Here is an 11,525-nt window from a genome sequence, read left to right on the forward strand (position 1 = left end):
AGCTTCAGCTTTTTTTGTGGGAACTGAATTAGATTTTATCAGCTTTTTTGTGATACATAATTTTATTTTGAAATTAAGTGGCAGTGCAGTTTAATATTCTGCTAAATGTTGACATTCACATATACTTGTGCAGCTCATCAGTGGGATCCAGTTGCCTCTTAATAGTGCATCATCTAACAAAGCTGACACATCAGTGATAATAGAAGTTTTTGGTGTTCCAAATGATCAAACCAAGCAGCAGACTCGTGTAATTAAAAAAAACGGTGAGCTCCTAATATATCTTATTGAACTTGTATTAGACTTCCTGTTGGAAAGCTTACAAATTGTATATTGATAGTTTTTACACATACTATTCATAAGGCCAAAGTTTTTCCTTATGTTCAAAATTATCAAAATGTCAAATGCAGAAATAACAGTTTGATAATAATTAGGTCATTTAGGTCTATTTTCAGATTATGAATACAGACATTTATCTGACCTGAAAGATTTTATTACTGTTTTAAAAAAAACTACTACTTCCTTTTTATGTTTCCCTCCATATTGCTGAATTAAGAAAGACATTTTGACAGCTGCAAATCTACTTGGCCTCTAGCCTCTGTTAAATAAAAAACTTGTGATTGTTCTGACATAGCATATACATTTTTACCTCGCTGCTTGAATTATTTCAGATCAAAGGTCTGTGGCATCTGACTCAGGCTAAGGATGCCATAGAAACCTACTGATATAATATTTGGATTCATAATTCAGTCATTTTGCCAGAAAGGAAGTGGAGGATTAGAATAAATAATTTTGGTAAGATTTTTAGCATTTTCCCATCCTTTGGTATCTTATGCAATATACTACTGGCATTGCCATTTCTTCTCTGAGGTTAAAAATCACGAAGGAAATTAGAAATGATAGGTTCCTGAGATTGACCTGCATCAGAGTCACTTTGGAGGAGACCTTGGAACTGATCCTTGAGTGTAGAATCTTCTTTGAGTGGATATTCTCGAAGTATAGTGGACTTTATTTTAGAGTCTGTAAATATGCTCCAAGCTAAATGGCACTGGCAGAGGAGCAGATGCAGTTTTATTTGGCTTTTTCTCCTTGGATGATAATTTCTTTCTTTTTTTTTTTAATCATTTCTAACCACCACCACGATCTGCCTCCCATGTGCTCCCCTGCATACTCCCCCAGGGTGGCCTCTAGAGCAAAAGGCATGGAAAAGAGATTGGGTAGTTTTTTTCATGTCACCCCATATTATCAATGTGAAGGGATGGATATTGGTGATGACTTACTGCCTCATTTGGCACCCCTTAGAGCGAAAGGCACATTACAATGGCAATGTCAAGAAATAGGAACTGTTGATGGCTTATAGTAACCTATCTTTTGTTCTCTCTATCCTCTGAGTGAATCTTCATTGCAAAATGCATAGAACTTTAATTTATTCAATGCACCCTTTCTAATACTATGATTCTAGAATTTTGATTTCATCCTTGTGTTTTACAAGACTATCCCTGCAGAAATTCAATTTGGTTCATCAAACATTACTGAACCTCTGCTATGCTAAAAGCCTGGTGATAAGTATCAAAAGACTTAAAATCTGTTTTATTAAATGTGTTATTATGTATGTCCCAATTAACTGTAGTATGGTTTACAGTATGAGAGATGAGATGCAAGTAAAATTATTAGGATACAAAGCCATTAGTGCTTCAAGCAGAGTACAAAGAAGTGGAAGTGGAAGGCACGTATTTGGGATGGTTCTTGGAGCATGAGTAGAATTTTTTTTTTTTTTTAACAGAGATTAGGGATAAGGACATTTAAGGCAGAAAGAATAATATGAGTCCTAAAATATGAGGAAGACATAATTCAAACACACTAGGGAAAAACCAATAAGCTCAAGATGGTTGTAATGCAGGGTGCTTAAAAAAGATTAGTGAGAAATAAAATGAGAAAGTTACTGGGGATGGTCATGGAAAATCTTGAAAGCCATGCTAAGGTGTTAGGAACTTTCTTTTCTCTAGAAAGTGGATAAAATTATGACTTTTAAACAGGGATATCCACTATAACACTAACGGAGCTGACCGTTAGGCAGATTGTTCCTGCATATTAGGTAGGAAGACTCTATGAGAGGGAAATGAGAAATACAAAGTAGAGTCAAGATATAATTTCAATGGTTAGAAGATGTAAAAGTCAGGTTGTAAAGAGGGCTGTGGCATCAAGAGAGGAACAGGGGATGTAAGGAAGAAACATGCAGGAGTAAATGTCTAGATAGCTCAGTAAGAGGGATTTTAAGATGACTTAGCTACTAGGGTAATGGTAGTGTAATTAAAGACAAGAGAATCTGGGAGGAAAAAGATCACATTTGGTTAAAGTGTGGAAGTAATTCTTTAGTTTTGGTTATGCCTGAGAAAACTATATTCATCACTATCAAATTTGGTATGCTGGTTTACCTTTTTTTGACTTTGACAACTAAAAGGTAGGACTTTCTCCTATAATTCATATTTGTGTGTGTGTGTGTGTGTGTGTGTGTGTGTGCGCATGTATGCATGAGAGAAAGAGAGAGAGAGAGAGAGAGGGAGAAACTGACAGACAGAGATAGAGAAAGAGAGATACAGAGGGAGAGGAGGAGGGAGGCAGAAAGGGCATGTGCAATGAAGTAGGGTTGGAGGAAGAAGAATTAATCAATGTAAAAATTTTCTGCAGACATTTTTCAGTGTTTGTAAAGAATTGACTCTAAACCTGCCCTTGTACCCCATGAAATTATTTCTTTTCTTATGTCAAGGTACTATAGTCATTATTCCAGCGTGAGCCAATCAGTTTACTATTTCCACAAGCATAGACTGCATCCCGGATTGCCATCTGGTGACTGTGCTCCTGTGACCACAGGTGCACCATAGAAAACATAGATATAGTATAATTAGGCACAAATTCATCAATGCTTCTGGAAATGGAGCTCAAAGAACAAAAGCTGTCAACAGAGCAAGTGTAGTATTGCCTTTGTATGTGAAAAAAGTATACATATTATTCCTCTGTAAACCTTTGAGTCTTTATTAAGTAGAGCATTTATTTAATCTGGATGTGAATTTCTTGATTGCATTAAATTACAGTTTAAGTTTTGGATGATTTGGGTCATACAAATCATACAAATGGTGGTGACACAATTTGAATTTCTTGTTTGGCAAGGGATTGGTTGTTTGGGATGATTTATTTTGCTAGAGACAGAAATTATCATCAATTTTGGATTTTGAAATGAGCACTTACTCAAAAGAAGGATTAAGAGCTGGCTTTAAAGCAGTCATTACCTAGCTTTCAGTCCAGCAAGTGTATATGGAGCTCTTCCCTTAATAGGACTTGGTATAGAAAAATGATGCTACTTAACTTCTTTAATGTCTCAATTTCTTTGTTAAGGAAATGCCTAAGCACATCAGTGATATTGCTTAATGATTAAACCTTTCTTCTCTGAAGTCAGACACCCTGTGTTTGAATTCCTGCTCTACCACTTAATAGCTGCCTATGAGAAACTCTTAGGAAATTATGTAACATCTTTGTGGCTCAGTTTTCCTATCTGTAAACGGGGAGAGTAATAACCCTGATGGAGTTGTTTTGAGGATTAACTGAGATGATCTATGTAAAGTTCTTAGAACATTGTCTGCAATAGCAAACACCCGATATTGTTATTAGTCCTCTCTCAGTGGGTATGTTAAAAACTTAAGTGCCCTAAAACTTAAACTATTATTATTGCTAAAATGTTGAGAAGAAAAATCTTGGAGATAGGTATTATCTATATTTCCCCAGAGATAGTGTCTATGATTCTTTGTATCTTTTTTTTTTATATATTTTTCAGCTTTTAGTCCAAGATGGAACGAAACATTCACATTTATTATTCATGTGCCAGAATTGGCATTGATACGTTTTGTTGTTGAAAATCAAGGTTTAATAACAGGAAATGAATTTCTTGGGCAATATACTATACCATTTCTATGTATGAACAAAGGTAATGTTCCTAAAAGTTAGATGATTATGCTAACCTTTAAATATATTAAAGACATACTCTGATATACAAAATAGCTCTATCCATAAAAATAGAATGCAAAAGAAATTTTATGCATCGACACATATTTTTTTCTCTGGAATTACAGAAATGTGTTCTTATGTGAAAGATGGGGTGGAAGTGTGGAATTGCTGGGAAGACTAATTAGACAAACTTGGCGTGGATAAGCATTTCTTTACATGGATCATAGTTCTTCTGTTTCAGTGAAGAGTAGTTATGACTACCATAAAGAAATGACGATGAGAATCAACCAGGAGGGAGAAGCAGTGACTCGTTCTTCCTGCCTGAGGAGAAGAGACTGGGAGCCCAAGACTATCCTTTCCTGATCCCTTTTGATGGCTGGCTGCCCTTACGTTGCAGAGTCACCTTCCTGGGGTGATTCACACTGTGCTCCCAATTCCCTCATCTCAATAGTTTACTTTTCTAACAGCACCTGAGCTGTGCCTAGGAAACAAGATCTTCCTGAAACAGAAGGGCGGTGGCAAAGTTTGGGTCATGCTGCCCTTGGAGGGCAGAGAAGCTGTGTGCTCAGTGTTGGGCACTAGGAAGTCAGAATAAAAAACGCAGATATTTAACTTTTTGTGGAAGATTAATATACAAGATGGAAATATAACTCTATGGGCATGCTTTTTAATGCATGCTTAGTAAAGATATCTTCTATCTCAGTGGCACTACTGGAGCCACCACTGATTAATTTGTTTTTATTATTCTAATTGGATATGATTCCTTTTGCAGGTTACCGTCGTGTTCCTCTGTTTTCCAGAATGGGTGAGAGTCTTGAGCCTGCTTCACTGTTTGTTTATGTGTGGTACGTCCAATAGCAACTAACAGTACCTGACATGTTGTTAGCTAGACATCACAATAAAACAGCCAAAATGAACATCCGTATCTTTTCTTTTCTTTTTTAACATAAAGCAAAAATAGTTACGTATAAAACCAGAAATATTGAGCTCATTTACTTTTAAATATACAAAAGAGAACATTGGAACAAAGAAATCAGAAACTTCAGAGGGTCCAGACCCACTGTGGCATTCTTGTGAGCCGACTTCTCTGGCCTGTCTGCTGCTAGAGCTGCTCTTTCAACTGGCTTGTATCATTTTTAATTAGTAGAATTCACAAGCTTTGAAAATATGTCTGATTGTAAAAGATATGTTGGCAAATATTTAGCAGTATAAAAGAAATGTGAAATCCCAGAGTGCTTTAACTTCTAGACACCCACTACTGCATATTTTAGTGGGAAGGAATTAGCTCTCCAGGCCCTTTGGGCCTTTTCATATCCTACAGAGTAATTAGCCCCTGAGTTCTCATGCTAGTTCTTAGATGCTGTGTGCACTGGAGTTGGTACCCTCTAATTATACAGACGTTTTTATGAGCGCATATAAAATTGATTTGCATTCAAACTGTATTCATACTCCATATCTGTAAAAGAAATCTACTATGTGGACTTACATGCTTGGATCACAAATTAATTGGCAATATTTCTGAATCTGTACTAAATATACTTTCAAGATTGTCTGTTGCTCAAAGATGAGGTTCCTGTGCTATTTGGTGTGCTGGATTTCTCACCATCAAGAGAAGTGCTTTACTAAATGTTATGTAGAAGAACATGGATCCTTACTAACTGTTCTTCAAAAAAATCAGGGATATTAATACTTATTCTACCACATTGTTGCATGGTAGTGAGGTGAAATCACCCAATATAATGTTTGACAAAGTAGGGGGCTGTCAATAGGTATGTGTTGAAATGGAATCCAAACTTTTAAGTAAAATAACAAAAATTACTATTTGTTTGAGATGTATAATGCATTATCTCTTGATGACCAGAGAATACAAAATAATCCATCTATCATGTTTTACTGTTAGCACCGAATGTTTAAAATAGAACGCTCACTGGGAATTCAAATTCTAGAGCCATAAGTAGTAAGAAATGTCTTAGGTTAATTACTCAGTACATAATCTCCTAGCTCCTCTTTTATGGGCTGTATGCATTTAAGATCAGTGTACACTTTTCCCAGTAGGGATGTACAACCAGTTCTTAGAAAGATGCTTCCATTTTGCCTGGCAGTGGTTGGATCTTATTTAAATCATCTGTTATTCAGCATGACAGCAGGTGGGATATTCAGCCCATTGACAAGGTTTTAACATTCCCTGATCTCCTAAGGCCTTTTGAAGAGCTGGAATTCCATGAGATTCAAAGACTTTCATCAAGTGAGTTTTGTAGGAGAGTTCATTAATTCTACAATGGGATAAACTTCTATTTCTCGTTTCTACTTTCAAGCTTTGAACTAAGGGAAAAAAGAAGATGTATTTTCTTTGCCCATCTTTGCTTCAGGTATCAATCAAACTCACTTCATTAATTTAGAAGACCAAATTTTTCATTTTTTATAATAATATTCTACTCTATATCAGGAATACAATTTTGAGAGAAATATTAAATCATTTTATTTCCTGTCCAACAATCTTATGTCTTTAAACATTTTTGGTACTCTTTTTAATAATGTGTATTATTTATCATTTAGTTTACCATTTTAAATGGTACCAGTATTATTATTAAGATTATGATTTTCTCACAAGAACTTTTAACAGATGCTGCCCAAGGAAACTCTACAGTCAGGGAAAAATCTCACATTTAGAGACGGTTGGAAATGGTGTGAGAAGCCGGCTTTGACTAAGGCTTTCTAAGTATAATTCATTGGTAAGAAAAAATTGTGTTGGTGAGTAGGAGAAAAGAGAAACAGAAGAAAAGGCTAAAGGAACTCCTGAGGCTGTGGCAACAGAAGACCTTTTAAACTTTAAACTCTTAATTTAAATGTCTGTTCCTCCGGGAAGCCGCCCATGTTCTAGATTAGGTCATAGTCCTTAGTTTGTGCTTCCTTACAGCTGATGAAAATCACAGCTAGGAAAGGAACTAGCTTCGCACTATCAGCAAGGCCTTGGTGGTGCTAGGAACTGCCATGGGGCTCACAGCTAGGGCATGGTGTTTCTTTGTTGAACATAATTTCACAGAACATCAACCCAAGACACAGCCACTCTGTACCATGATGGAACAAGACAAAAAAGGACCACTCTGTAATCATGACTAAACACATGACAAAAGCATAAATAGTCTCAACACAAACACGCCACAGATTCCCCTATCCTGACTGATATGAAGGACTATTGATTCATTACCAATTATAGCTTTAGCCTTGATTTATTCCTCCCATCTTATAGATAAGATTTTCTCCAATCCTAGCATTGCCCCCAATTCTTGACAACATCCCATACAGAGAAGAGCTCTACTTCCGAGGAACTTCTCCCCAAATTATCCAACACAAACCCAAATCCAATAGTGAGTTCTTTTGAACACCCTATTATTGAGATACCCCATGGCTTCCTACCTTGTGTGTCTCCCTCGTTGCAATGAGTGAAAACCCAGCTGTGTGTGTTGCCGGGGGTCTGTGGCTGGACAAACTCAAACTGCTCCTTTCGTTACCTTGTATTGATCTGTGTCACAGGAAAGTTTAATTAGCTTGTTAATTTTAAGCTTTTCTTTTTTTTTTTTCCTTTCTTGTTTTTTTCCTGGTTGTGGTTGTTTAGGGCCTCAAATAGAAAACACACAGAGCACCTAGACTTACCCTCACTTTTGTCTGGGAAACAGTGGTCACAGGAGGTCAAGTGGCAGGCTGGTTGCTGAAGAGTAAAGTTGTCCTGTCTCTGAAAGTATTGTGGGGCAGCTTCCCCATATCTGTAAAAAGGTCTCTATTTTTAATTTTGGATATGAGGAGTGTATTTTTTGAAGGGTGCAGAGCATGCTCCCCCAGACAGAGCCTCTAGAGGTTCCAGTCAAAACCTTTGCACAAATCTCAGGGCAGATTTGGGAGCCACACTGGGAAGAAGCTCACGCCATTGTTAGTAAAGAAAGAATGAAATTGGTTACTTTTGAGTAAGTACCCCTGTGGGCTTGACCGATGGACATTTTATTAGGGGAATATATGGCCCGGATTCCATTTTTCAAGAGTTAAAACCCCTATATTCCTGGTATTGAAAAAACATTTGTTGAATTTTGTTACTTTCAACGTAAAAACCCTCTGGAAATATGTGTACCAACTAGAAGAGATTCTTAGGCCATAAAGTTTGAGCCCTCTGCAAAATTCAGAGCTAAGCGACTTTTACCAGCCACTGAAAACTCTAATTTCAAACATCACAGGGGTGGAATTTGAACCTATGAAGATATTGGTTTTCTGTGTGTCTTCTATATTTATACACTATCCTAGCACACAAGGGAAGCTGGTATTAAAGCTTTGACAACCTATGCCTTTTCCGGGATCAGTGCCCTCTTTGTCCTTTTTATGTGTACACAATTTAGCTTTCACACTTTTAGTCATCTTACCTGTTCTTCTCCCAGGGCAATCATGTTTCTTTTTTTTTTTTTTTGAGACAGAGTGTCACTTTGTTGCCCGGGCTAGAGTGAGTGCCGTGGCGTCAGCCTCGCTCACAGCGACCTCAAACTCCTGGGCTTTAAGCGATCCTACTGCCTCAGCCTCCCGAGTAGCTGGGACTACAGGCATGTGCCACCATGCCCTGCTAATTTTTTCTATATATATTTTTAGTTGTCCAGATAGTTTATTTCTATTTTTAGTAGAGACGGGGTCTCGCTCAGGCTGGTCTCGAACTCCTGACCTCGAGCGATCCACCCGCCTCGGCCTCCCAGAGGGCTAGGATTACAGGCGTGAGCCACCGTGCCCGGCCTGGCAATCGTGTTTCTAATGTGTTAATCACAATATCTGCATTGTTAGCTGGGGCCTAACATGTGCCTAATGTTAAACATAAATTAACCTTAATCATTTTAGCAATCCTACATTATATTGTTAATGAAACAGGACCAATAACATTGAGTTGCCTATGATCCACAGTAAATAACAGAAGCAAGGTTATTAATCCCGGGCGGTCTGGAAAAAAAATGAATGTTGTCACTTACTTCACATAATACACAAAAATTAACCCAAAGTAGGTCATAAATCTAAATGTAAAACCTAAAATTATGAAACTTCTAGAAAAACGTAGAGTATCTTTGTCACCTTGGGGCAGCAAAGGTTTCTTGAAATATTAAATGCATGAGACATAAAAAATGGACCTCATCAAAATTTTAAAAATTTTAAAAAATTTTAAAAATTAAAACATTTTTAATTTAAATTAAAGGATAAATTGAACCTCATCAAAATTTTAAAAAAAGGAACTTTTGCTTTTTGAAATATACTGTAATGAAAATAAGGCAAGCTATAGAATGGAAAATATTTTTAATATATATATCAAAGGTCTTATATCCAGACTATGTGAAGAATACTTACAACTGCATAACAAGACAACCCAGTAAGAAAAGTGGGCAAAATATTTGAACAAGCACTTTCCAAACTAAAATATGCAAATGACCAATAAGCATATGCAAAGATGCTCCTCATCATTCATCATCAGGGAAATGCAAATTAAAACTATAATGAGTTATCATTAGAATGGCTCAAATAAAATATAACCAACCACCCCAAAGGTTAGGGAGGATGTGGAGAACTAAACTCATACACTGCTAGTAGGAATGTAAAATGGGATGATCACTTCATAAACACTTTAGCAGTTTCCTATAAAGCTAAACGTATACCTACCATGTGACTCAGCCATTTCACTCCTAGATATTTACCTAAGAGAATGAAACACATTATCAGTAGTTTATTCCTGTTGATTGTGTGCCCTAGTATGGATATAATACAAGTTATTATGCATTCACCTGTTAATGGACATTTGAGTTGTTTCCCATTTGGTGCTCTTTTAAATAAAGCTGTTATAGACAGTCATATAACGTCTTTGTGTAGACGTGTGAATAACTTGCTTTTATCCTATAGAATACAGCTGCATTGAGGGAACGTCTCTTCTGTGATTAGGCTACAAAAGATTGTGAGTTCCCTCTTGCTAGCAGACTCTCTATTGTTTTCTTGGCTTGCACACTCTGATGAAGCTAGCTGCGGTGTTAGAGAGGCCACATGGCATGGAACTCAGGGCAGCTTCTGTTGAATAGCCAAAGAAGAACCAAAGCCCTCAGTGCAAGAGTTTGTGAGGAAATGCATGCTTCCAACAGCTGCCGAAAGAGTGTGACAGTGGGTCCTTCCCAGCTGGACCGCAGATGAGATTGCAGACCCTTTCATTACAGCCTCGTGACAGTGAATCAGAGGACACAGTAAAGTCGTGCTTGGATTTCTGACCCACAGAAACTGTGGGATAATTAATGTGGATTCTTTTAAACTGTCAAATTTTGGAGTAATTTGTTATATAGCAATAGAAAAGAACAGGCAATTTTTCTTTCTGGGGTGAGAAAGAATTGTAGATATTATGAGGCATCTCTAGTCTTCTTTGTTCATTTTTGGACTTTTACAAGGTATCTAACCCTAACATTCCTAGAATTCTATAATAGATCCTGATGTAAAAAGTATATCTTGGTGCAATGTCTCTATTTAAGATATTTCCACGTAACAACAAATTTTCCTATTCTAGTATTTTCTTAGTGGGGGCATATATATCGTATTTCCATTTCAACAGGTTATATACTAATTTAAACATAAAATATTAAAGTTCCAGTGTAAGGATTCCAGTGAGAGTAGCTGAAGAATAGAATTTTTTTTAAAAGGATATTTTACCCTTTTTGAGGAGATAGTATTTGAATCAATGCAACCATCAAAAACATGAATAAATTCCTTTCTTTCTTAAGCCTGTCCCCCTCATACCTTTTTAAACTAATTTCTAGAACTCTTCTGCTTCTGCTAAATGAATCTGCTTTTTAATTTTCTTGTATGTACCACATGGGCAAACATTTCTGCAATTTAATTTATGCCATCCTCTTTGTTATGCACCAATCTGTGCACAAGTTAGCCTTCACAACTCCCTTCCTCCTGAAAGCCATTTTTGAGTATCCTCACCTGAGCTAGACATTTTCTGTTAGCTCCTCCAGACCTGCTCTCCACCCTGCTCCGGCTTGCCCTCTGCCTAAGGAACAGGCCCACAAGGACAACATCAAAGGGTTTGTACGCTTTCTGGCTTCCTGATGTGTTAGGCCATGGGGAGAAGCCCACCAGGAGATTGAAGGGAGGGAGTAATTCAGGGCATCTGTGCCTCAGTTTCCCTCCCAATGAGGTCACCTCGGGGTGGTCATGGTCCTCAATGTAACTTGCTGCCCTTCTGGGGTCTGCTTAATAGGAAAGTCAGTGTCACTAAAGAAAATGTCACAGAATGAAAATAAATGTTCTGTTTTTCTTTCATATTCATTCCAGTGTGATGAATAGTGGGAGTAGAAATCAGCCTCCAGCATATGGAATGTTAAAAGTATATTAAATGATACAAATTTATTTTTATATAGCTGTAATCCAGATATATACTAGTTTTCTCTTTTTAATGTTATTTGACTTTAATTCCAGCCTATATTGAGACTTACATAATCAGAGATAACACATTAAATTGATCTAGTGAG

General features: G+C 37.0%; 1 protein-coding gene across 1 annotated transcript in view; it reads left to right on the forward strand.

Annotated features, from left to right (window-relative positions):
• PLCZ1 (phospholipase C zeta 1) overlaps nt 1-4,854 on the forward strand; it is a 31,890-nt gene extending 27,036 nt beyond the window's left edge. The window contains exons 10-12 of the mRNA XM_045555258.1: nt 134-263; nt 3,827-3,976; nt 4,769-4,854. Of these exons, the coding sequence (XP_045411214.1) occupies nt 134-263; nt 3,827-3,976; nt 4,769-4,854 (366 nt within the window). The remainder of the gene's footprint in view (nt 1-133; nt 264-3,826; nt 3,977-4,768) is intronic.
• Nucleotides 4,855-11,525: the final 6,671 nt, after the last annotated feature.

Source organism: Lemur catta, chromosome 6, assembly GCF_020740605.2.
Source record: "Lemur catta isolate mLemCat1 chromosome 6, mLemCat1.pri, whole genome shotgun sequence".
NCBI classification, from domain to species: Eukaryota; Metazoa; Chordata; class Mammalia; order Primates; family Lemuridae; genus Lemur; species Lemur catta.